General features: G+C 41.5%; 1 protein-coding gene across 1 annotated transcript; it reads left to right on the plus strand.

The window, feature by feature from the left end:
* The first annotated feature begins 557 nt into the window (after positions 1 to 557).
* Positions 558 to 27,461, plus strand: gak (cyclin G associated kinase). Its single transcript, XM_022191475.2, has 29 exons — positions 558 to 919; positions 4,652 to 4,713; positions 6,094 to 6,153; positions 7,195 to 7,309; positions 7,721 to 7,863; positions 8,031 to 8,156; positions 8,836 to 8,925; positions 9,019 to 9,154; positions 9,858 to 9,970; positions 11,970 to 12,048; positions 13,568 to 13,685; positions 17,714 to 17,763; positions 17,933 to 18,081; positions 19,095 to 19,217; positions 19,310 to 19,443; positions 19,590 to 19,784; positions 19,872 to 19,989; positions 20,120 to 20,199; positions 20,400 to 20,593; positions 20,767 to 20,928; positions 21,135 to 21,301; positions 21,448 to 21,709; positions 21,810 to 22,004; positions 22,943 to 23,080; positions 23,197 to 23,283; positions 23,382 to 23,663; positions 24,302 to 24,450; positions 24,707 to 24,883; positions 25,027 to 27,461. The coding sequence occupies exons 1-29, from the start codon at positions 778 to 780 to the stop codon at positions 25,126 to 25,128; spliced, it is 3,948 nt and encodes a 1,315-aa protein (XP_022047167.1). The 5' UTR covers positions 558 to 777; the 3' UTR covers positions 25,129 to 27,461.
* The last annotated feature ends 384 nt before the right edge of the window (positions 27,462 to 27,845 follow it).

Consider the following 27,845-nt stretch of genomic DNA (forward strand, 5'->3'; position numbering starts at 1 on the left):
CATTGAATTAAACATTTGACACATACAGTATGTGTCCTGCAGATGGCAGGCTAATACCTGACATCTTGTACAATAAGAATGGCATCCCTATATGTTTGAAAAACATACAAATTTTTATTACTGTGTAAAATAAATGGTCTCAACAAAGGCATCAGGTATTCATCCAAAAGGGAGGAAACTTTCTGAGCATGTTTACCGAACAGGAAGCCTAAATACATTCAAGCCTATTAATTGCTTGTCGGGTTTTTATTAGTACTCGACTTCACTTTTCTTCTTCTTTTTTATTTTTTGAATTTAAGAGAAAGTAATATGCCATATGCCTTTTATTTGTACTGCAGTAAGGCATTATCTTGTTCAAAGGGTTTTTTTTAACTATCTATATATAAAAGATTTATTTGCTTGTTTGTTTTATTTTCTGTAACAATAAATACAAAACCACGTTAGTACTTTTTATTCCGTGTTCCCACATATTGAGTTTTAAATTGCTTCAACATTTTTTTCTTTCTCTTTTTTGGTCTGGTCAGTAGTTTTTTTCTACATCACATGACTGAATTGTGTCTTGGCGTCATCACCCTTCGCGGAAGTCGGTGACTGATGATGGTGGCCTCGTCAGTTTAACAGCAGGAAGAGGATGTTTGCTTATACTGAAAGAATAATATCACCCAATCACAAGTCTTTATAACAGAGAAAACCACCAAAGTTTTTTCTACTGAGACCCGCGGAGGGGATCTGTCTACCGCTCGGCCTCTGTGAGCCTGAACTAGGGTGCCGGACAACATGTCCCTGTTCCAGTCGGCACTGGATTTTCTAGCCGGGCCCGGCTCGTCCGGAGCGGCCAGCCGGGACCAGAATGACTTCGTCGGACAAATTGTTGAGCTCGGTGACATGAAACTGAGGATCAAGAGGGTGATTGCGGAAGGTGAGACTGGCGATCGCGACGAATTATGCTGGTCACGTCTTGTACGGCTAGACATGCTAGTTAGCTAAAATAGCTAACAGGCTAGCAGTATCTCCATTGGTTGTCAATGGCAATAACGTTAGCAAGTGCAGAGCTATGAGTCACCATGTAAACACCAGTTGATAATTGGATTTCGAGGGTGTCTAATAAACGATAAATAGATTTCCAGATGTGTGAAGAAGAAGAATAGACAACTGTAGCTTGTCTTATACGTAATAATCTCATGTCTGCTGCTGCTTTAAGTCACAGTGAGCTGCATAGGTGGCTGCATTTTACTCGTCTACCCAACCCATAGTTTGCTGCATACCTCAAACCTCATAATCTGACTTGGAGGCACATTTGGCTCAAAGAGCAAGATCGTAATAGAGGAGGTGGTAAAGCATGCTGTGGAGGCTTGAATATATTTGTGATGACAGTATTGTTGCCTCTTACTTAACAGGATAGGTTAACACTTTATCCTAATGTTATGCATACAAACAGCCTTTTGTAAAGCTTGTTTCCTGTGACATCCAAGGAAAGATTGTTTGAGTGCAAGTGTTGTTTCCAACCTGATTCATTCGTTTTATCTTCTTATCTTAAGTGTTTCTGGTTAGGACTGCATTGTAATATAAATGAACACCACAGGATTTATGTGATCATGAAGCTTTTTCAAGAGAAATGACTTTTCCCCATTTGATCCCAAGTAGATCAGCATCAGTCTAAGATGTCGCACCATGACTTTGGTTACAGGGCATGTGTAAACCTGCTGATCAGGTTGCTGTTCTGTGGCAGAAAAACTCGGATTTTTTCCCTCTATGCAAAGTGTCAAACAATCTTGCTATTATTCATGGTTACCTACTTGCTGGAGTAACTGGAAAGAAGAAAAGATAAATGTTTGATCTTTATTTTTGGTGGGCTCTGATAAAAACACAGATTAAATCAGGTTTAACCACAAATTGTGATTAAAGTGAACATAACTATCTCTAACAAGAAGTAGTGGTTAAATCTGTGGTTTACCAAGTACTTCAGCGTTCGCTGTCAACACAGTTTTCAGCATGGTCAGATCAGATTTCATTCATGGTTTTATTTTAGTGGTTCAGTTTCACATCTGCTCCATTTGGATGTCGTATATTATCTTCAGAAATCCTTCAAGTGACATATCAGTAGGTTAAATAACATATTTTGTCAAATTCTTATTTATTATTCACTTTTAACAACTCTAAGACAATGTTGGCCATTGCTGCACTCATTTTAGACCACGACTCACAGCTTACGGGTTGTTTTTTGGGGAATGTAGTTGGTGACGAAAACACAGACTGACATTGAATAAGTTGGCAAGTCTCAGTGCAGTGTGCACCGTTCAATGTGACCCAACTTCATCTACCTTATGGGGAAATTGCTGACTGATTCTGACAGATTGCTGCATCACCCTAAGTGTTAGCAGTTGGTTTTTTTATAGAAACAGTTTTTCCTCTGTAATTGAAAATGCCCTTGACTGTGTCCTCTTTCCTCAACACTTGCTCTCAGTTATTCAGTCCCAACTGCATTGGAGCAGAAAGCAAAGCCTCTTTTAGATGTAGTTATGCATGTGGTATAAAAAAAAGTTACAGCATGTTGTAAAATGATCACAAATAACCCACTAATGGCCATCTAATGGTTGGCAGTCTTGCTTTATAAATGAACAATTAACTGATTGTTAAAGTTGCTGTGGATTAATTTTATATAGATGTACTTTCAGCTCATTGTTTTGCTCTCAGATCATCGGTATAATCACAGTTTTGGGATTGCACTTCCTCGTATGCGATAGCTGGCCTAACAGAATGCTCTCATAATCAAAGCAGATGTCAAAGGTGGAGATCGTTTTACACTAAAACTCTGTCCTTTTCAAACCCCCGTCCTGCTGTGTGAAAGGTGTCTTTGTTGTGTTCCTTCACCAGGATCTTTGGTGAGAGAATACAGTGGATGGCTGTTACTAGATGGTTCTGTTTTTAGGGCTATCATTATTTTTTCTGTCCACTTTTACCAGCAGCATCTCTTTCATTATTTAACACAAGCTTCAGATTTTACCCAAGACAGATTGAATAATTTGGCATGTGATTAAAAAGGATTTTTATGCCTCTTTTCAGTATTTTTCTTGAAATGGGTTGAAAATTGGAGCAAAGAAAACTGAGCTATTCAGATTTCAGCCCCTATCTTTCTCAGCACAAAATGTAGGAAGACATGTGATCTCCACAGGGGCAGTATGCTTTCTCAGAATCACTGACATTACACATAAATCCTGCAATGACTAATGAATAATACACTGGTTTGATCGCTGGCTGTTCTGCTTTGTATTTGTAGTAAATTGAAGTCTTTAATCTGTGTAAGGCATGGGTTCAAAAATGCAATAAAACTGCAATAAAAGTGCTGTCCTTTAACGTTAAAAGGTGCACATGACTTTGAGATTGCTGGTTTCGATCCAAAACCAGACCAATAAACCAGGATTGGGGAAATTAAAACCACCGTACACACCTGAGTTAACCTGTGTTAAAGATCGCAATCTTAAACGTGTTCCTTCAACTTTTTGCAGCGTAACGCGAGGCTGGTAGTTGATTTACTCGTCTCTATGGTAACTCTGCCCTCTCCTTGTTTGGACTGTGGCTTGCTGAGTCCACTTGTGAGCGCAGACTTGGTGAAACTTGAGGAAACCAAAGTGTCTTGTCCACTAGTCACAGTGCTCTTCAAGCCTGGAAATTGAAAAATGAAGCTAATACGAGACTGGAAATGTGACGTACTGTTGTGTATGCGACCTTAGACCCTCTGTTCAACATTTTTATATAAGACATTGAAATTTATCTGAATCTCGATTTGAGATTTTTTGCACTTAACATTCCCTGCATTGTATGAATACCGTCTATGTTGTGTTAATTTTAAGTAGGCTGGGCTTTATTGCGCTCCGATTTCTTCCATGAAATACATTTTACTGAGGGCATTGTGATGCTCTGTGTGTGTTCATTTGCTAAAAACGTATGGATTTCTCTGGAGCACTCATCATGCCAGGCAAAAGTGATTCTCCTCGCTCTCTGATAGAAGCCTCGTGAATGCAGCAGCACCGACCACATAATCAGCAGTTCAGGTTTCAGCCACACCTTAAATGAAAAGGTGGATATTCAGCAAAGCTTAGCAGAAGCCTAAAGGTTAGAGAAGCAGGCCTGTGATAAAAGAGTTGCTTGTGTTGGGTTCATTTCTCAGCAGGGCCCTTAAGCCCCAACGTCTCCACTTCTGAGTGGCCAACAGATAAGACTGTGGTCGGCTATAATATGGCTTCGTAGCTTGAATGTTTTTGGGTATTTGAAGCAGAGGATTGCTGTTGTGTTTAATGTTCTCTCTAGTCATGAGATCAAACTTAATAAATCCAGCATCCAGTGGAATGAAATGAGATGTATGGTGTGCTCAAATCAGCTGCTGGACATGTGAATTTGTTTCTTTTAATCACTGTTCACAGTTTATGTCACAGCGCAGGAAAATATCTGTTCGTCATCACTGTAGCGCCATAATGTGGAGCAATAAAGCCGGAACGAATTCGACGTATAAATTAGACGTTGTTAAAAGATAATAGCCACATTAGATTGTATCACAGCACGTCCTGCTCTGAATCACACAAGTTATGCAATACACTGAATGTCGTTTACGACGCCCTAGTGACTCTTGTTTTTTTTTTGGTTTTTTTTTAAGGTGGATTTGCCTTTGTGTATGAAGCCCAGGACATGAGCAGCGGTAAAGACTATGCTCTCAAGGTAAGATAAATGTGCACCTGCTGAGAAAACTCTGCTAGCCAGTCAATAATGCACATCGATTTGTTAATTTGCTCCGTTGTTAGTTTGCATGAGAGTGCGTATGAAGGACACACTGAATCGGGAACATGAGCTTTATCCTCACTGATTCTACATTGCACAGCATGTACTTATCATACATAAACTGCAGTAAATACTACATGTTATGAGTAAATATTAAAATACAGTATGCACTGTGCTACTCAGTACAGCTGCATTCGACCTGTCACGGTGTAACACATTTTGGAAACATTTTGCCATTTTCCTGTTTTTACAGTATGCTATGGTTTGTTATTAAAAATGGCAAAAAATGTGAGTGTACCAACGTGGGCAGCTGCTTTCCCTGCTACTTTGTAAGTCATATTGCTCAAGAAGCAGTCTTTGACCATGTTGTTTCTTGGAGACCGACAAGGCTGTGTGGGCACCATCTGCTCCGTACTTATTAATTCTGTCATCGTCGTGTGAATTTCCGTGCATTTCTCAAACAAATTTAACACCGGAGCTGCTGGATTTTCATAATTATTAATGAGAACATATAACGCCAAGTGATGTTATAAATAATACTTGGAAACTGTGTATAATATTGTCAAAATCACTGACAGCATTATAGAGCAAAACCCAACAATCCTCCCCTTCAGAAAGTGCATGTTGACAGTGGGCAGAAAAAATCCCTTTCAGTATAAAAAAACCTCCGACAGATCCAGACTCAGGGTGGATCTGGCTTTGTGTCTCAATCACTTGGTGTAAGAGGAGAGTGAGGAGAGAAAATATGAGCATTTAGAAACAACAAACATTGAATACTGGGGGGCAGCAAATGAGATGGATGCAGCTCTGGAGCCTCAGATAGCTTCAGGGAGAAAGATGACAAACTATGGGAGAGAAGACAGGAAGTTCATAACATACTGCCGTGTCATATTTAGCAAATGCATGGAGAATGGAGGAGCTCAGTGCATCATGGGAAGTTGCCCAGCAGCCTCGGCCTATAGCAGCATAACCGAAGGATGATTTAGAGTTACCCGAGGCAACGTAAATGTCAGAAAAAAGGAAAGAGTTTGGATAGTGTTTTCATGGATGTAATACTGCTGAAGCATGAATATTGTTTTGTTTCAAAGGTCAACAATTAACTGACTACGCTTCAGTGCAGTGCAAATAAATGATTAATGGAGAACTTAAATTGCCAAACCCAACATTTGATGATTCTCTAAATCAGCTTTTTTGTGTTCGCAGCAAATAGTGTTCATGGAATATGTTAGTTCAGGCTTCTTAGATGTGTTGCGTGAAATGTTTCTCTGCCACCTGATCACAGAACAGAAACCAACCAATGTTTGCTTTGTTTTGTTTCAGAGGCTGCTGTCCAATGAGGAGGAGAAGAACAAGGAAATCATCCAGGAAGTCTGCTTCATGGTATCCTCCATGATTTCCAATGAAAAGATGTTTGTGTTTCTCTTATGATCGTCGTAGAGCGTTTCTGGTTTTGCACACAGCGGGTGGTGACATGGGACAAAGCCAAGTTAAACTCATGACTTCATAAGGTTGTGGAATGCACTTCCAGTCATGTAGACTGTCATCATTAGAAGAGTTATAGTTTGTTTTATATACAGCATCACTCAATGCGCAGATGATGTGCAATACAGTAACTAATATGCATTTACAGTGTTTAACATTGTGGACAGCAAACACAGGCTGTTCTGTGTTGTGTAGCTGTCATTTGTGAATCTTTTGAGGTGCTCAAGTATGTTTTTTGTTCGAGTGGGACTGATGAGCAGAAATGAATGATTCTGAAGGGGTTACAGGTGCTGATTTGTTTTTCAGTTTCTGCCAGGGTGACTAAGATTATTTAAAGATAGTTTTGTGTATTTACGGGGCGAGACGCTGAAGCTCCTGCTAGATTTCAGTAGCTGTGGGAAGGTTTGTTTTATGGAGTTATGAGCTTGATATGAAGGAAAACTTTTTTGTCCTGTTGAGCAATAGTTGCTTCATACTGTGCTGCACATTATGGGGCCTCAGACTTTGTGTTTTCCTGGTTCCACTGCAGGCAGAAATGTCAATGCACTCATTTTGATGATGACATTTCATACCTGTTTGAAGTTTTCTTCACTCAAATCTCACTGCTTGATTAATTAGCTAGAATTTTACAATAGACTTGCACCTCTAGGACTTGCTTGGCTGGAAGTGGTTGGCAGATTTTCAGAAAGTAATCCAAATCCACTGGCTTTCATGCCAAGTGTTACACAAATTCTCTGTTTGATTAGTTGGTTTCTAACTTGTAAAGCACCTGCTGGATTAGACGACTAAACTACCAAGCTACTGGTAAAGCCTACCAGAATCTGTGACTAGACAGCGATTGGGACGATGATTTCTGAAATGACACATCTGAGGCCAGTCTTAACACCACTGTAGTGCCTTTTTTCCCCCTGTATGTTCCTTGACCTGCTGGTTTCACAGAAAAAGCTGTCAGGTCATCCGAATATGGTTCAGTTCTGCTCTGCTGCCTCCATCAGTAAGGAGGAGTCTGACACCGGACAGGCCGAGTTCCTGATCCTCACTGAGCTGTGTAAAGGTAAATACATGCAAATCGACACACTGAAGGACACTTTTCTGCATTTTTTCACTCCTTTCCCTGTCCATTTCTTCAGCACTGAATCAGCGCTTGCTCATTCAAACCTAAGTGCGGTAAATCAGGCGTGCTGCTGGCGTTTCTCAGTAACTTTAACCGAAGGCATTTGTGACGAAAGGCTTCCTGTCTGTGGTGTTTCTTCTTCCTTCTCTACTTCCTTTCCGCTCAGTTACGACAGACTTTGTTTTTATTCAGCAGTTTTTCAGCGTTCTTAGCAAATAACTTATTACTCATCGCGTAAAATTGCATATTTCTATTATTCTAGCATTAATAAGATGTTTGTAAAGATGCAAGACTCCACCTTCTATCTTCAGGCTTTCATTCATTCATCTGTGTGTGTCTCTTGCGCCTCAGGTCAGCTGGTGGAGTTCATAAAGCGGGTCGAGCAGAGGGCTCTGCTGTCATGTGACACCGTGCTGAAAATCTTCTACCAGGCGTGTCGCGCCGTGCAGCACATGCACAAACAGAAGCCTCCAATCATACACAGAGACCTCAAGGTTGGTCTGTTACTGGCGATATAGAGAATTTAACACCAAAGCACTGCTCACTGATCAAAATCCATGAATGAATGATAGAATTCTTTTGGGTCTTGTGCTGCTACTTCACTTTAAATAACTGGTGAATTAATCACTTGCTATCTTGCCGCTGACTTGATGTGTTGCAGATTGAGAACCTCTTGATTAGTAACCAGGGCACCATCAAGCTGTGTGACTTTGGCAGCTCCACCACAGTGTCACATTACCCCGACTACAGCTGGTCGGCACAGAAGAGGTCCATGGTGGAGGATGAGGTCTGAGCTCAAACACGCACACTCAAACATCAGTTAAGGTTGATCTCAAAAGGGCCCTCAGTCATGTGATTCACTGATTATTAATGCCATTTTTTCTTGCATCCTGCAATATTGCAATCATCTAAGCAATTTTTACTCATTCCAAGCTAAAAATATTAATTGGTGAATCTATTATAGACGTTTAGTCATCAAATCAGAAGTCACAGTGGATCAGTGGTGATATTTACATCATGGTGTTGGGCAGGAACCAGAAACCTCTGATTGGATTAACAGTGAGGCGTCCAGGAAGGACTGATCATTCAGGTTAATTATATTCATACCATAACCAAACACTCAGGAGCTTTGCCACAGATGACCTCAGTGTTCAGGACACCAGAGATCCTGGTTTCTAAATCTAATAACAAGGGCTGGGCCGAATAGTGGTTTCTGGCCTCCGAATATTCGGACCCTATTAAAGACGAATATCCAGATATTCATTCCGCCCCGTAACGTCCGACCGGGGGGGATATTCGGGATATTCGGGTCCAGCCCTACTAATAACCTACATGTCCATCAGGAACATGATGTCAGGCTAGTAGCACAAAATAGACACTGGAGGGAAGAGCTTTTTACAAAAGAGTAAAACTGTTGTTATATTTTCGTCTGGATACTTGACTTGGTGTTTTCTTTTTCTCCGTAGATCACAAGGAACACCACTCCGGCGTACCGAACGCCAGAGATGATCGATCTCTACTCCAACTTTCCAATCAACGAGAAGCAAGACATCTGGGTCAGAGCATTGACATTTTCAGACATTAGGTCATTTTGACATGTTTTGCGCACATTTTTATAAAAATGACTGTATCTGCTCTCTCTCCCACAGGCCCTGGGATGCATCCTCTACCTGTTGTGTTTTAAGCAGCATCCATTCGAGGATGGCGCCAAGTTGCAAATCGTCAACGGGAAATACGCCATCCCTCAGAACGATGTCAAGTACACTGTGTATCACGAGCTCATACGTGCGTACCGCAACCTGTCTGTGCTCGTTTCTTCATGTCAGCCTATTGATTCATCGGAACATTTCACTGAGGGATCGCCTCATAGTACGACTCCGTAGACACAGTCGTTATGCTGCCTTTGCTGGTTCCCACTGAACCAAACAAGCTGCTGTAAAATGAGAGGCATACCACAACAGAGCCGCCTCTCTCTTTCACACAGATGTCGTTTTCATACCTTAAACACGGAACAGCAAGGTAGAATAAAGGCGCAACAGTCCGGCTATGAAAAAGCAGAGTGAAAGAGTCTTTGAATCCCTTTATCTGCTACATTTATGCCACAGTTGTCACCCAAATTTGCTTATCACCTTTACCAGCCTGCCATGTTTAGAATGGCACCACTAAACACAGCATTCCCATGAAAAAATTCCTGAAGTGGGCCAGTCAAGTTAAACAGCTCCACCTGGTGGACAAGACTAACCTGCTCATTTATTGCAAAGATTGACAGGAAGTGACACACATGTACAAAGCGATCCAGTTTGACTTGTTTCTATTTGTCAGTCTTTACTGTTGAGCATGTGATTTTGGATTTGTTCTACAATTTCATTTTTCTTACAAATTACATTTATATTGAAATTGCCTTCTCCATTTCCATCACTACTTTTCTCTCTTTGCGATATATCCGTGTCTCTAACACACCTCTTCTCCTCTTCCTCCTTCTCTTCAGGTTCCATGCTGAAGGTGAACCCAGAGGAGCGTCTGTCCATTACAGAGTTGGTCAACCAGCTCCAGGAGATAGCAGCGGCACGCAACGTCAACCCCAAGTCTCCCATTACAGAGGTAAGAGTGTGCATGACTGCTGGTATAAAACAGGCTATGGCAGCTATCTTTATTGTCAAGTAGATGTGCAATCTCCCGCTATTAAACTTTAACTCATTGGAATGATTGGTGTCCTTTTTGTTCAGGAGTGTGTGACTTCTGAATTTGCCTAATCTGTGAATGTATAAAGTAGCTTTTGGAGCCTGATTTTCTAATCCGATGTGTTCACTAGCTGGTAAAGTGTTTGTGCTTCGGGGCATGACCTGATAGCTGAGTGGTTAGGACACATAACACATGGGTCCAAATGCACAGAGCATCTTTGATTTGATTCACGGTGCATTCCCTTCCCCTCTTTTCCCAAATTGTCTGTCTCTTTAAGACAAAAGCATCAAAATGGCCTCTGAAAACCTGTTTTTGCTTTGGATTTCGTCTCTAAGTAGATAGCAGCGTTGACAAAGTGTGTTTTGGAGTAAACAGCTCTATAGGCAGCGACACCGGGTCACATCCCCAGCGTCTGCCAGCCTCTGAAGAGGTTATTGACAGGCCGACCACACGGCTCCTTCCGCTCCGCGTAAACGTGCACACGCACACTCTCAAATTACTGATGTGGTTACATAAAGCCTCACAGAAAACACACACACACACGAAGACGAGCACAAAGACGTCTCTATTCTCTTTCCCAGACTCCTCCTCTCCTCCCAGCTGGCGTGATGCTAATGGGCCCAAAGAGGCAGAGAGACTCAGAGGTGGAAAAGGGGTGAACTGAAATCCAAAACAAACATAAAGTGATACAGTTTAGTAGTAAATCAGTATTTTGATTAGCTTGTAGAGGCAGAGAATGTTTTTTCTTTTTTTTTCAACCACCACCTGCAGTAGCTAATTAAGCACAGATTTAAGGTTTTAGTCAAGAATTTGGAATAAAGAGTCATTTTACTCTGCATGGTGCCAACTTAGCGCCCACAGCTCCTTACGTTTCTCACCACAAATCCACAAATCCTGGTACTTATCACTAAATCCTCAGTCATAGTTGTGATTTTGCATAAAGCTGATTTAAGTGTCAAAAATCTCCAGATTTCCAGTGACTTCTCTGACATCTTCCTGGTCTGCACCTGATTGTTTTATCGAGGTGTCAGCATCACTGTTCAGTATCCTGGACTCACTTTCTGTTCCAATTGAATTGTCTTTGCATATTTTGCCAAGAAACAAATTAGTAAATTGATGCACACGCTTCTTCTCTATCTCTGCACATTTCTTACTACGCTGGGAAGTGTGTGCACAGTGAAGGCAGATTTGGCGATTGCAAATCTGATTAGGGTTAAGAAGGGGTTTCCCTGCTGGACATAAGGAGATCATAATCCTCCTCCTTTGCTGAATCTCTGACCAGACATATGGAGACTTGTGAGATGGAGCAGAGAGGAGGGAGAGGAGAAAACTTGTGGAGGAAGGGAGCAGAGGTGGGAGTGAGATACTGAGAAGGAAACACGGTAGACATCTCAGAGGAGAAAAGAGACGGAGACAGAGGCGTTCTGGCTGCTGTAGCACAGGCCCAGACCCACCACCACTCATGGGAGGATTATTTCATCCTGCATATCTGACACAAACTATTTTTAGTTTGCTGCAGCGTATTGACCTTTTGGAATTGTTTTGAGCTGCTGATTTTTCACGCAGGGACAGAGATGAGACGTGTTGCGTACCACTTGATGATTTTTCTCTCAAGATTTGCTTTCAACCATTCCACTGATGAACTTTTGGTATTTTTTTGAAAGAATTTTTTCAGTTTTTTTTAAAGCTTTTCGTCTTCATTTCGCTGATGACATTCTTCTCCGTCTCTGTTAACCTCCTCTTTGTTGCATCTCCTTTCTGAGGTTCTGTGTTTTGAACATCACAGGCAGAATCTTTCACTCCTGGTCGCAGATTTTCTTTTTAACCGCTTAGCTTTCATTTTGCCGACCTACCTGTTACCATGTTGAGTACGTACTACTGTTGGCGCCCGGTGTATGACGGCTATGAATGTCTGCAGCTGCTGGAGCAGAACGGAGGGTTCGGCAACAACGGAGCACAGCCGCCCATGCAGATCCACAACGTCCAAAACAATGCAGGTGAGAGATTGTTTGGGTGGTGATGCCATACTCTCTGCAGGGCTACTTACACAGGTGGTTTGTGTCTGTTTGGGAGAGTAAAATCCCTGAAAACAGCAGTAGTTACATGTCATCCTGTCTTCAAAAGTGCAATAGATTGACTTTAGCATTTTCCCTAATAAGGGGACTCCGAGCATTTCCATGAATTTGTTGTTCTGCATGCCAACAAACTGACAAAATAACTGCATGTTACTACTCAGAAACAGGCATATTTGTCACATAAATTGTCCCTTTTAGGTGTGACTGATCAGGACACACCTACAATCAGCCCATAACACATATTTTGGCTAAGATGCCATCTACCATATCACTGATGGTCAGGCATTAAGTAAGCTGGCCAGGTCACCGACTATGTAAGAAATATACACACCAGCTCCTGTGTTCCTGTTACACTGTGAGTTAACTAAAAGCCTCCTTGAGCAAAAAGGCTCATGAACGACTGTCAGTGGGTCAGTTATTTATACCTCCAGTGGTCCAAAGCCTCATATGTGTTAAAATGATCTTGAGGGTCTTTGCATTGTGGTTTATGAAATCATGAAAAGTGTGGTGGAAACATCGTACTCGCAATCTCATTTGTTGCTCGTAATAGAGCCATTCACTGTCGCCCTCCAGTCACTGCTTCCATGTCTTATCACCTTATGCCGGTAACTCAGTAACACACTGAGCTTGACTGATCGTGATCCTGACCCTGAGGCCAAGAGCTTCACGTATAGCTTTGTAATAAATAAAGTGGCATTTTACTGTGGGAGTCACAGGCTGGGATTTGTGTTGGTGAAAAAGGTCTAGCCATAGCTGACTTCCTTGTTTTTAAGAGTGAGACTATATATTTATTTATAGAACAAGCTGAACTTACTTGAAGGAAAAGCTCACATTTCTGTTGCTTGTCTGTACTTTTCCCCCTCCAAATGAGCATAACAAGCTTATTATTTTGCCATATGTACACACAAACTACCGGACACACACGCACACATCCAAGCTGTCTGCTGTCCATTAAGAGGATTTCTGCACTGCCACTCAACCATCTGTCGAAAGGCAGAATGTTTGCTCTTTCCCTTAAGGAGCGTCTCTGACTGTTGCTGTATCTCAACTTCAGGCTGCTCCAGCAAATGAAAGAAGCTGATTTTATTCAATACATTTACCTTTAAGTTAAACACGCAATGCATTTACATCTTATCGATGATCCACTTCTAAATGTCATTAAGCGTGTGTGATGGTTTGTGATCAGTTTGCAGCTACAAATGAATTTCTGATGCTCTGCACCCACATGTACAGCTATAGAATATATGTTTTTGTTTTCAATAATTGATGATTTATTTTAGTAAGTGATTTTTTTTTTCCTGCCATGATTTCTTGAGGTGTTTTTGATGTCATCAGCAGCTATGATTTCATGTGCTAAACCTGATATCAGTGCTCTAACCATGACAGTGTCTGTAAATGTCTTATATTTGACATTTCCTGGTTTTCCTCCTGACGCGTCCAGGTGTGTACGATCCTGACCAGTCCGGCAGTGGTCTCTTGGATATCTTGAGAGGAGGAACCGAGCGATTCCTGACCAACATAAAGGACACGTCCTCTAAGGTCATCCAGTCAGTAGCCAGGTAACATGCTCCAACCTGCTTATGGTGAATCTCATTGTTTTTGTATTCTGTTCAATCACATGCTTTTCAGTTTAGTCACCATGAAAGCTCAGTAAACAACAAAAATGCTGTATTCATAAATTTGAATAATTTTTTTTTCTCACACTGCATAACAGACTTTCTTTATTGTATTTATTATGTGTTTAAACTGAGGAGATGGGTAATCATTTGGAATGTGACTTCAAATATGCCCATTTTTAACCCTCTGAACCTCAACACCTGCCACTTTTACTCACTGTTTTAAAGTCATATACCTCTATGGAAACAGCACAACCATGGCAAGAAGTAGAGAGAACTTCTTCTTCTAGAGAGAAATTCTTTCATGCAGTGTAATACAGTTATAATGCAATAACTCAAAAAGGATAATAATTGATTGTGTATTGTACATAAATTGAAACAAGCTGGAACCAACTTGTACAACATTTTTCTAAGTGCCCACATATGTTACCAACAATTTTGACTACATGCTAGAGATATTTTAATGTTTACATTATTAATTGTTTTCTAAATGTCTATCTGCTTTGTACAAACACAGCCTGCAGAGTTCAGCTAAAAAGCCACAGCTTTTTTTGTCACATCACTGTTGACCATAGCTGAGTCACATTTAGCTTTAGCATTTAGCATTTAGCTTCAAAGTTGCATCCAGGAGTGCAGAATTTTTGCTGGATTTATTTGAGCAAATGGCTTATTTTGCTAAAATAGGGCAATTGTATGCATAGATTTTTTTCAGAAGTTTCCCAGAGAAGTGGTATGTTTAGTTCAGGCACCACCGAAAAGTTGAACACCAGACGATTCTCTCCGTTTCCACAGTTTTTTAGTGACGTGAATTTTTGACTGTTTTTAAAAATGCAACTGGCCTTTCAAAACCCGCCAGTGAGTTTTGGGGTTCAGATGGTTACACTTGGCTTGTCAACCACCATTTGTGTTTTTATAGTGCTAATTGAAGAGCTAATTTAATTTTCTGAAGCTATGTGCTTGGGTTCTGTGAGGAATTTGAATTCAAACATCCACCAAATGGCAACTGACACCAAAGCAATGCTGTTTGTCAATTGTCAGTCATCATGTTTCATTACACTTGCATCAACCTAAAGTAAATGTAGACTGTACACCTGCAAATTGTCTTTGTGACAGCTCTCTCCTCCTGTCCTACCCTGGTCCAAGATTTACCTTTTAAAAGGAACATTTTGTTGTTTGGTTGTCTGAAATTCCACTCAGACAGCAGACTGTAAGTAAAAGTGGATATCTCTCTCTGTAGATCATTTACCAACTGCTGGTGTAACAGTAAATCAGTGGATTATGAAGCAATCTAATCTACTTCACTTCCCTCTAGCATCCAGTGGGATTTGCAATAATTGTTACGGACAGGTTGAAAATTCGCAAAGTGTTCCTTTGATCGGCACACAATCCACCTGTGTTGAAGTTCTGTTTCATTTGGTTGTTCAGTCATCAGTTTGCTCCATTTGTTTGGTCCTTTTGTTTATTTTTTGTTGTTGTTGTTTCTTTTCTCTGTCCCAATCCCTCATGGTCCCACTATGTGTCCATCACCTAGCAACCCAAGGTAAATATGGGTCGGTGGAACGCGTCAACTCATGCGTTACTCTGTGTGTTCTGTAGTTTGTGTTTGATTTAGAGGAGAGAAAAAAACCCTGTACTAAGCCTTTTTGCCGTGCTGTGTCTGTCATCACAGCTTGCTGATCCTAACATCACACATTCAATAATTCAGTTGAATGAGTGCAGAGCGTGATGTGAATGGACAGATGAGTATTATGTATGGGTGGAATGACACCAGAAAATGTCAAAGCGAGTGAGTCTGACTCTCGCTATTCAAGCTTCAGGTCATTTTTCAGGTTTGATGAATGAAAATCTTTGAAACTAGTGTGAGTATATACCAAGAAACAGTCCTACTCCTATACTCCTTAAAGTTTGGTCAAAATTGTGGTGATCTGTATTAAAATCTTGTCAGTCATTTTGGTGCATGCAATTTGTAAACTTTGGACATAAAAGTGTTGACCTCTTAGACAGCTAAGGCAGATAGCCACATCCGATCCAATCCGATAAACTTAAGTAGCCCTTCGTTGATACTTTGATTCATTTAACCCATTTCATTATTTTTAGCTAACTGTTTAAACTGTTTATCCATTGCTTTTAACCATTTAACACCACCAACCCACTACTTTTAACTATTTCCTTCATTGATTTCAACAATTTTAATCAGATTTTTTCTGTCTTACCCACCTATCAGTTTATGCCCTTTCAATTTTAACCGTCACTGTTAGATAACTATTCTTAGTCATGTACTTTTGCATGCAAGCATATGGGGAAATTACATACAAAATTAGCTAACTGAGCCTACTAACTACTGCTATTTCTGTGTCAGCGTCAGGCTCTGTGTGCCTTGAATTGCTAACAGGGGACAAGTGAAGTATTTTGAATTGAAATGTTGGTTTTTATTTTGTGGGCTTTGTGTTTGTAGAGTCTCAGAACAGAACTTCGTTGACTTGTTCTAGTTACAAAGTCTTATTTGTCCTTGTAAGGCAGGTCAAAAATGCATTTTCTTGTTCTTCCAACCTTGTGCAAACATTCAAACGTTGGCTCCTCCAAGCGACGGACTGAGGCTCTGAAAATGGTGATACTTGATGCCTACTGTGCAAGGGAAAGCTAAAAGATATCAAGATGCTCGCAGCTTTAAATTCACACTTTCTGAAATGTCATGAAGGAATGACACTTAGGAGAAACTATAGAGGTGAGGATGAGATCTGGAGGACAAACAAAAACCTCCGATAGAACTCCACATTTCTCCATATGACTCCGAAGAAACAGCAGGAAAGCTTAGGTGAGGCGGGAGTGGTTGACTCTCCAAAAAGGGTCTACATGGACGATTCGACAGAAATTCGACTTATTTGCAAGAATTATATTTACTTTTATTTCCTTTTACTTAAATAATCAACAGCGTAGGAAATTCACCAAGAGGTTCCTGTTCCTTTGCATGCAACTGTTTTATGTCTCTATTTAAACAACTAATCTACTTTTCTGCTATTTCTTTCATGTTGTATTAATCCTTTTTTGACTTACTATTCTAATTCCCTTGCTTGTTTTCTGTCTAGCTTTTATGCATTCTTAACAACTAGTTTTTAGGTGTTTAAACTGACTCAGCGTGTCAGTATCGTTTATTTTAACAATTCCTACAGCTATAATCTTTCCAAGCAACTTCATAAAAAAGTCCACTTAAGTACAAGTAAACATGGTTAGAAATCACTGTCCTTTATGAGTTGATTGAATGAATGAGCGAATGAATGAATAGTAGTTTGAATATGGCTCCACTGCATACTAAACAATACTAAATAACCATTTCAGCCATGTGTGTGTCTTAACCAGCATTACCATACAGATTATATATTTGTCCATTTCCACCTTAGATTTCTCCATTTCTTTGCTTGGCCTGTGTTTTTTTTTTTTGTCTGTACTGAATTTTAATCTGCAGTAGGAATCATGCTCTTGTTGTTGATTATATTTGCTCCAGTGAGGCCTAATTTCTACATCACTGAACTGCCAATGCTGCTTGCCGCCAAGGAGCTATTGGCAGTGATGAGCGATCCCACGTGACAGCAGGCATCTGCCAGATGCTTGTGCAACATTAAAGACACAACAGAAAGATGAAGTGGGGATTGTCTTAATCTGATTTGTGTAATTTGTAGGACATCCTTCATCAGAATTGGTTAGAAATGGGTGCTGAGTCGTAGCCCAGGAACCGATCATCCTTCAATATTTGGGTTTTTTCCATTAGCAACACAAAGCTTTCTTTGTTCCCCAGCCGGCTTATGTCATTAGGCTGTGTGTTTAAGGCTGTCTCCCAGACATTAGTTTATTTTCCCTTTTATTTCTCGTAGTAGTCACTGATTTGTGCCCGTCCTCCCTCCTGTGTAGCGCTAGTACTCCGTTTAAAAGTGCACTTGTGATTTGATTTTTTTAAAAATTTTTTTTTTTTACAGCTATGCCAAAGGGGACCTGGATATTTCATACATCACCTCCAGAATAGCAGGTAGGCATGAGAACTCTATAAAACCCCTTTTTTTTTTTAGCATATAACTGTATCGGTATGCCATTAAGTCCTTCTAATTACACATTACATGATGTTTGATGTGTTTATCATTTCAAAAAAGATATCAACCGCTAATGTAGCAGTTGCCACTGTATTTGTGTGTGTGTAGTTATGTCTTTCCCAGCTGAAGGGGTGGAGTCGGCGATAAAAAACAACATCGAGGACGTCCGCCTGTTCCTGGATTCACGTCATGCTGGCCACTACGCTGTGTACAACCTCTCCAAGAGATCGTACAGGCCGTCTCGATTCCACAACAGGGTATGAAGTGTGTGTGTGCATGTGTCTTTGTGGTGGGGGTTCTTGTCAATATGGCAGATAAGCTGAGGGCTAAATTATAGAGGTGATTATAGAGGAGTTTGTTTACTTTGTGTTTTTGTAGTACATCAATGTTTGCTGTTGTTAAAGTAGCTGCTGTTGTAACTTGTGTCAGCACTGATGGATTATCGTGACATCTTATACATGCATGCATCAACAGCAGCTCTCAAGCCCTTGATGCCATTTCTCACTGTGCACTAAAATGTGTTACCAGAGATAGTTATGACACTCATCATTGTAAGCTGTATGCTCAAGTTAGATGCTCCTCACGCTCTGTAAGCCCTGAGAGTCATTTGGTTTCACTTATTTATAAGATTCTTACTGTTTTACCCCTGTACATGACCTCATTGCGGTCTTTAAACGTGAGCCCTTACCAAACATACCCAAATGGAAATCCATTTTTATCCACTGTGCACGTGCAACATAGAATAACCTGCAAAACAATCTAAAGTTTGACTCATTTTTATACTTTGCTCAATAAAGGTTTTTCATTTCATCCTATTTCACTACCAGCTGCTCTTCTTGTAGTCAATGTGTTTGTTTCAAGACTTAAAAGTAATAATTACCGTAAAACGGGGCTATAAGGGACAGCTGGGTAATAAGGGACATTTTTCCGGAAAATGTTTTAAATGTAATTCTGCGGTTTTTATGTTGAGCAGGATGCGGTTTTGTGTTGTTTTTATCAATTATCCATGAATTCTTAAAGAAATCTAGGTACTAAGTTGGAAATTCCTTTTTGCTTTCCTGTAGATAGAAATGTCCCTTATTACCTAGCTGTCCCTTATAGCCCCGTTTTACGGTAATGTTTTTATTTGACTAACTTTTCCTAACTTTTTTGGTCGTGCCGACATCTTTTTTTTATTCTCTTTCTCTGCTACTTTAAATAAAGGGTGATGATGAAGATGATGTTGAGGAGTAAGCTGCATTCAGGTGTGAATCTTTGTGTGTTTGTGTAGGTATCAGAGTGTAACTGGCAGGTACGTCGTGCCCCTAACCTCCGCAGTCTCTACAGTGTATGTAAGAACATGCATCTATGGCTGAAACAGGACCAGAGGAACATCTGTATAGTCCACTGTCTGGTAAGTTAGTCCTTCATGCCACTAAAATTGATGATACAGAGGAAAAAAGTAAAAGAGAGTCGCATAACTCAAATCACCGTTTCTCTGTGTAGGATGGCAGAGCAGCATCAGCGGTGGCGGTTTGCTCCTTCCTGTGTTTCTGTCGCCTTTTCACCACAGCTGAGGCGGCCGTCTACATGTTCTCAATGAAACGCTGCCCGCCTGGCATTGCGCCCTCACACAAGAGGTGCAGAAACACACATGTAGAAATTATGAAGTGCAGAAAAGGAGAAAACTTGTCATATTCACCTTTTTTGAAACCTAAGTTTTCACATTTGTCCCTTCTCCTGCAGTAAATACAGACATCATTTTTATCTTTGCTTTGCTTTTCAGGTATATCGAGTACATGTGCGACATGATGGCAGAGGAGCCCATCATCCCTCACTGCAAGCCTGTAATCATCCGCTCCATCACCATGACGCCCGTGCCGCTGTTCAACAAGCAGCGCAACGGGTGCAGGCCGTTCTGCGAAGTTTATGTCGGCGATGAGAGGGTGCTGACCACATCACAGGAGTATGACAAGATGAAGTCAGTGTGACCTGTCAGATTTCCGCTTTGTTTAAACAATTTACAAAAGTCATTACTCTTTTATTGAGTCATTTTCCCTCTTTTCAGGGATTTTAAGATAGAAGATGGGAGAGCGGAGATTCCCCTCAATGTTACAGTCCAAGGAGACGTACTGGTGGTGATCTATCATGCAAGATCCACACTGGGAGGACGTCTACAGGCAAAGGTATGGACATGTACTGAACCTCTGAAACTGCATCGTTACACTCATTGTGTTGGTTCATGAATAGACCAAAGGAAAGTGGTGATAAATCTGAATCAATTCTCATTTGAACTGAGATACTTTTCTGTTTCAGATGGCATCCATGAAAATGTTTCAGATTCAGTTCCACACAGGCTTTGTGCCGAGAAACGCCACTACAGTCAAGTTTGCCAAGTAAGTACAACACCCGGAGCCTCGAAATACCGCTGCTAATGTCAGTATTGTTTGATTGTATTGACTGGTGTGAAAATGATTCTTTAACTTCTACAATGATACCAGTGGTAAGAGATACTGCTAAGTTACTATATTTTAAAATGTTTGCGATGGGCTTTATTTGTAACTTTTCCTTTCCCATCTATCTGTTCTCCTTTCAGGTATGATCTGGATGCCTGTGACATCCAGGAAAAGTATCCAGACCTTTTCCAGGTCAACTTGGACATCGAGGTGGAACCCAGAGACAGACCCAGCACCAAGAGTCCTCCGTGGGAGGGCTTCCAAACCAAGGGCCTCAACCCCAAAATCCTTTTCTCCTCCCGTGATGAACAGCAGGAGATCCTCAGCAAATTTGGTAGATATTTATTTTACAAGATCGTGGGTTTGGACGTGCTCAGCATAGGTCTGGTTTGGTTTTTCTCAGACTCTGTCCTTCTTTTCTGCCCTCAAGTCCATCGGAAGCATTCTTTCAATTTTTCAGATTTACTTGTTCACAGTGAACTAAAAATTCATCCTAAATACCTGCAGGTAAGCCGGAGCTGCCTCGTCAGCCAGGCTCCTCTGCATTTTATGACTCGGAGTCGCCCCAGCCAGCTCAGACCCCAGAGGGCTCCAACACAACAGAGCCAGAATCTCCTATGAGTAATGACACCAACGCCAGCAACTTCTTCCAGACACTGGATTGGGAAGGTACTGCATTTGTGTTTACTTTAGCTTTAAAACCATCTGTATTTACAGCCTTAGTATTCTGATTAACTGCCCGCCTTTCTAGAGAAGACTTTTCATTTTGTGTCTTGTTTTAATCCTCCCAAACAGAGAAGATGAACCATGAAACACTGGCTGATTCCAAAATTCCAAATGCCACGTTTTCACTGATCAACTTCTTGTACTTGTAGATGTGCATGGTCCTCAGGATGCCTCAGACAGTCAAGGAGGGGGATCCATGAATGACCAGGAGGACCTGAGTGACCAATCAGATGGAGAGTCTTACTCTTATTCTGCCCCCAGTGGAGAGCAACTGTCACGAGACAACAGCGAGCCACTGTTTGATGCTGACTTCCAGGTGCTGATAATCTAGCATGGCTGACTATATCCTCTTATGACTTCACTTATCTTGTACCCTTACAATGCCGTGAAATAGAGTCAAACGGCACTTTTTTCTCCCTTAATTCATTTCTCTCTTTTCTTGGTGTCCCGCTCTCCCCTCAGACCTCCCCTCCTGCACCCCAGGACTCTCCTCTGGGTGACACAGCTGACCTCCTGGGGTTGAACTCGGACCCTCAACCTCCCTCCATGTCCTCAACCGCCTCCTCTGCCGCTCATCCAGCAGAGCAGGGAGGAATGAAAGCTGCTTCCAGCAACAGCGATCTCCTCAACGACCTGTTTGCACCTCCTGCTGGTCAGACGGGAGCGGTGCAGGAAGACCTGTTCTTCAGCGGGTCGACCAGTGGGGCCACACCGGACTCAAAACGTAAGCGTTGACGCCTCATACATGCTGATTACACTGCTGTAGGAAAATCTTCCCGTTATCCTTAATGCATTTTCTCCCTGCCACTCTGCCTGTGTTGCAGCTATGGGCGACCTGTTTGATCCGTTTGGGATGGGGTCCGGCTCCGGTGTCGGTTCCAGTGTCGGCTCATCCCGACAGGCCTCTGGCCCGGACCTGTTTGGAGACTTGTTGGGCTCTGACAGTTCAGCAACCAGCGGATTTAGTTCAGCTCACAGTAACCCCACTCCTGCTTCCAACACCAGCCTCTTCAACCTCAGTGAGTAACTGCTGCTGTGACATCATGTTAGTAGCCATCCAAAAGTTTCAATCAGACCGCCGCAGACTGTCTCACCTGCAAAGATGCATTTATTAGCATAGCGCCTCAGTGCTAGACCTTCATCAAAGAAGTATTTGCCTGACTTCTTGTCCCTGTCCTCTGCACCTGCTTCACAAAATAGATGAGCCACGAATTCTTCTGGTTTATGTCGTAGCTGTCCACCATTTGTCTGCGTATCTTTAGCAAAACGTTTTTGCATTTAGTAGCTAGACTAGATGTGTTTGCAGAGATCTGTGATTCAATTCATCCTAGTTAAAAAGAACATTATGATGCCCACAAGTTTGTCTTTCTTCTGACCAATGCTGTCGCTTTTACCACTCATGTGTGCAGGATTTGTCATCACAGATATTTACAATTTAGTTGCAGATACCCATAATAATTGCGGATATCTGCAATGGAAAAACGACAAGTTGTAATTTCACTTTCCGATATCTACAGTTTAATTCTGAATAGTCATAAATGGAATTTAAGATATCTTTAAATTTGACAAACAGATCAGTTCTGTTGTCAAAACCGGCTTCTTTCAGTTGAGGCTGTTGGCCAAAGTGAAGCCCTATCTGATGCTCCTGTATTTAAGATACCTACACTGTTCCATTGAGACATCTTTAATTAAGTTTAAACCTGTCAGAATGATGTTGTCAGTATCTTGAGTTACAGTTTTTATTTGCTGCTTGACATTGTCATTGATATCTGATGTCTGTAATTACATCAGAAACTAAAGCAAGTGGGAGGTGACTTAATCACACCGCAACTGTAACCGCTTATGACAAACTTGCTGCTGCCATATCAGAGCAGCTTGAGGCTAAAGTTCGAACAAATTTTGACCCCAAATCTCTGGTGAATACTTGGTCATACATAGGATGTTTGTGTCTTTCCAGATAAGCTTGTGAATGACGTCCCGAAGATGACGTCATCGGCCAGCCAACCGGACCTGCTGGGTGGGTGGGACAACTGGGCAGCCGGCACCACCGCCGGCATGACCAACACGACCAGCAAACCCAACTATACCAACACTGGTAGGTGGAGGAACATTGTGTAGCGGTTTGTGTGTGAATGAGAATCTACTTGGTATGATAAATATGTGGATAGTCTTGGAAGTTGTAAATCTAAAAACTTGTTATTGTGTTTGCAGCTTCTGGTGTTTCATCCATGTCAAAGGCCAAGTCTCAGACCTTTGACCCTTTTGCTGACCTCGGAAACCTTGGCGCTAATTTACCAGGTAAGAAATGGCTATAAAACAGCAAAAGCTTGAATTTCAAGCTCCTAATTATACAAATTTATCCCGATTAACCATCATCCCGCTTTGTTTTCTTACAGGATCCTCCAGCAGTAATTATTCCGGGAGCTCCTTTAACGCTAAAGGTCCTTCTTCCTCCGCCTCCTCCTCTGCGAAGCCTCAAGCCCAGCCCTGGCAGTCTGGAAGACCCGCCTCAGCCCAAAACAAATCTTGGATGCCCGGATCAGGACCTGGATCTGCACCCAAACCATCCTCAGCATCTCAGCCGCCAGGACCACAGTCCACTAAACCCAACTACAACCTCAACTTCTCAAGTGTCATCGGTGGGAGAGAGGAGAGAGGAGTTCGCGGGCCTGGATTTGGTAAGAGATACTGAGAAAAGTGGAGGGAAATATTGCTTTTCATTCGCTTGTAGATATGCATTTACACTGTCAGTCAAAATTTTGGAACTGAACAACACGGAAGACATCAAAACAGTTGAATAAATTGGAGAGTTCATAAAACTGCCCTGAGCTCTCATGGGAGGCGGTTGCATTTTTCCTCTCTCTGTCTCTATCTCTGTTCTTCTCCCCACACCCTCTTGTTTTTCTGCTTGCTGCACTTTTTTTGTCTCGTCTGACTTGGAGCGATCGCTTGGCACTGCACTTTCGAAACACCGATCATGGAATTGATTTGCTGGTCTCTCAACGCGATAGACAAGATTGTCGCCACAAAGAGCACAGGCCTAGGGTTGCTTGGTGTGACTGTTGATTTGAGTCGCAAAGTGGATGCCATCAAGGCGAGGATTGCCACAGCTGAGGTCTAAAAAAAGTTGAGAGCGGCTAGGGGGAAGGTGAAATTGCTCCTCTCCCCCGCCGAAACAAGGATACTGATAACATTCTGGCGCCCCGGAACGATAACAAACTCCTCTGGAAGTTTTTCATGAGTCATGCTAGCATCTTTTTGAATCAACACAGTTCCCTTGTCAAACTGTTATACTCTGTGTTTTGTTGTATCATAGGCCCCAAACCCAAGGTAAAGGAGGACGATTTTGAGGACCTGCTGTCAACTCAGGGTTTTGCTTCTAAGCCTGATAGAAAGGGACCACGGACCATTGCTGAAATGAGAAGACAGGAGATCACAAAGGACATGGATCCTCTTAAATTACAGGTAACAGGACTTGAACAGGATGTGCTACATGATTAAAAAAAAACAGCTCTCAGTGTAATTTCCCTGCATAAATAACGAGTAAATCACCTTCATCTGATCAGTCCATAGCATTGCCAAAAGGGCTATTTAGATTAACCAGTCTGGCACTTTTAGCAGGAGATAATCAGAGTTTTACCTCACAAAGCGTCCTCCATGTGCTGACCACCGTTTGTCTCTTTTTCCACGCTAAATGTTTTGTTTCACTGTCATGCTGTAGATTTTGGACTGGATTGAGGGGAAGGAGCGAAACATCCGAGCGCTGCTGTCGACTCTCCACACAGTGTTGTGGGAGGGTGAAACCCGCTGGAAGCCCGTCGGCATGGCGGACCTGGTGACGCCCGACCAGGTGAAGAAATACTACAGGAAGGCTGTGCTGGTTGTCCATCCAGATAAGGTGCTGTATCCAGAAACATGCTGCTCCAAGATTGAACATTTGTTTACCATAAAAGCAGATTGTGGCACGATTTTCAAATGTTTTAATGTCGTCTTTACTCGTCTTCATCCTTTAATATTTTCATCAACGCTCTGTCTCTGCAGGCAACAGGCCAGCCGTATGAACAGTACGCTAAGATGATCTTCATGGAGCTGAACGACGCCTGGTCAGAGTTCGAAAACCAGGGATCCAAAGCACTCTTCTAAAACCCTGGCCAGGATCCCAGCTAGACCAGACCAGCCCAGATTGGACTGGATTTGGCCTAACCAAACACGGGGTTAGACTGGGCCAGATTGGACAGGACTGAGCCCACATTGGGCCTTAGGGGGTGCAACAAGCCTCTGAGAGGTGTCCTCTCTACCATTCCCTCCCTCCTTCTTTACTTTCTTCTGTTTCTACAGTCAACAGAAAAAAAACTGACCTTTTGCCTCACACCTGGCTGTGGTGAAAAATCTCCTCACTTGTTCATGAACAGCCAGTTAAAATAAACGTCGTGATCGTTCTGAAACTCACTGCCTACCTGTGTGACTGCCTGAGTGGTGCTGCAAAACATCGGGAGGGAGGAACAGGTGACAATCACGTGGAGAAGGCGAACCGGAAATCGGATAATACGAGGACTTTTAAAAAGATCAAGATAAGTGTCGTGACATTGTGTGTTCAGATGAAACAGACCCGACAGTAAAGGCCGTGGCTGGTAAGATTTTTCATTCGTGCTTTTGCAAACATCCAGTCATTCAGCTGACCGGTGAACAAAGACTGAGCATGGCTGTAGGGTTTTCAGCATGCCAGCCAACACGAAAATTCACAAAATCGTTTGAAAGTCAAATTTTTAAGCTTAGTCGCCTCAAAAAATGTCTAATGAATATCGGAACTTACCAGCCACAGCATCAATGAATGATAAGCTCCAATCCTGCCTCTAATGCAGAAGCAGGGTTTAAACCTTCCCATGATTTTGAAGCAAGGTAGACCTGTTGAAAGTACCCATCTGAAGTGCTGCTGCTGCACCTTTTGGTTTGTTCTTGAGCCATTCCCTCTCCACAGAGTCCCGAGTGTTGCCTGCTGAACACTACTCATGCTGCTTCTACCTTTACAGTTATTGCTGCACAACACTCCTCAGATCGACGTTCAAAAAAAACAACAAAAAAACGTGCATCCGAAACTTCTCAAACTTCTGTCGGAGCCCCCGTATAATTCCCAAGCGGGCAGTCGTGTTGTTGTTTTTTTTTGAAGTGCTCTTTTAATTCCACCCACTCAGGCTGCGCCCTGTAGCTAACTGCATGCTGTCTAACACCAAACCTCCCAACAACAGGGGGGCAGGTGCGTGTTTTTGACTTCAGACCAGGGTAATCCAAACGGGCTCTTTTTATTGAAGTGCTCCTTTTTGTCGCCGCAGAAACAGAGAAGTCTACCTGCTTAGTTTTTCGCTGGGTGGCGGATTTACAAGTCTTCCCAGCCTCTCCATCATCGCTGTTCTTGACCCTCTGAGCCCCACTCGTCTCTGGAGTTTAAGTTTTTTCTTTTTTGTCGTAGTAAGAGGTTTAAAAAGTGAAGGATTGAAAAGAGAATATGGTGATTTAATCTGGTTTTCTTGTATTTTCGGGGGGTTTAGTATTAAGCTGTTTGTCGGTTAACCATGGCTTCAGTGTAAATATAAAACTCTTATCATCCATCAAGTGGCTTTGTTAAGATTAGCAGCCTGGGCATTTGATTTGCTGTCGATGCTTGGCTGTGTGATTGTGTGTGTGTGTGCACGAGTGTGCATGTGTGTGTGTTTCTTTCTAGAATAAGATAATGAAACCTTGTCTAACATCATGCTTTCTTATCTGCAATCACAATCCTATTTTTTTTTTCCTTAATTTAACTTTTTCCAGTGTTTGTCTTTTCCAAAAATTTCCAGCTCTGGCTTTTTTTTTTCCTTATTTTTTTTATTTCACATCTTACCTCATGGACCAATCAAATCACCCGTTTTCTTATTTATTATGTTTTGTTTTTTGGGGGGGAGGACTGGGGGTTAATGACGTTTTAATAATGGCACAAATATCAAATTGACATAATATATAAGTGGAATGTGCTGAGGACAGTGGGACAGTTGTTGTTTGATCACAGTGAGCCTCTTATTTTTTTGCTGTTTTCATTCCAAAGCATCAAATATTAATACGAATGTGCTTTTACAAATATATATCCTCTCTGTTAAGTGGTATGTGTTTATCATTTGTCTGTTCATTTCAGTCTGTCATTTCTTTTTTTCAAACTTTGTTTTTGACTTCTTTTCTCCTCTGAAGGCAGAACTGAAGTTGTAGCTTCTGTTTTACAGTTTTGTTAAAATTCCAGTACAAGGGGCCATCGAACCTAAATAAGAAAATGAAATAAAAAAAAATTAAATAAATTAAAATCCAGTTGAAACTTTCTTATATAGTATAAAGAGGGGGAATTGCAAAAACCACACATCAACAGTGTACCAAAATTACATCATACTAATATGAATGTAGTCTTCAATGCAACAGATAATTAAAGATACTTTTGATCTGAGGCAAAAGTTCGGGAGTTTCCTTGTCTTTATTTTTGAAGTTGGGGAGAATTTACATTCACAATCCAAATTTTCACCACCTACACACACTAAAAAGCAATGAGAAAAATATTTTCATATGAATATACTGAAAAGTCACTCTGTTGTTTGTCGTCATGAGAATCACTATTTTTTTTATGCTGGAAACCCTGCAGTCACTGATTCATACTGATATAGATTTGTCATTGTTAGCCCTCTCCATGTAAAATTTTATGTCTTGTCTTATTAGCATTTTATTAATAGCTTGTAAAAAATAAACCAAATCTACATTTTTGGAAGCTGTAAACCTTTAAAGATCCTCTCCTGTGAAAATCTTTTTTTTTTTTTTTTTTTTTTTTTACCTTGCTAGCATTTCTT

This window comes from Acanthochromis polyacanthus, chromosome 7 (assembly GCF_021347895.1).
Source record: "Acanthochromis polyacanthus isolate Apoly-LR-REF ecotype Palm Island chromosome 7, KAUST_Apoly_ChrSc, whole genome shotgun sequence".
NCBI classification, from domain to species: Eukaryota; Metazoa; Chordata; class Actinopteri; family Pomacentridae; genus Acanthochromis; species Acanthochromis polyacanthus.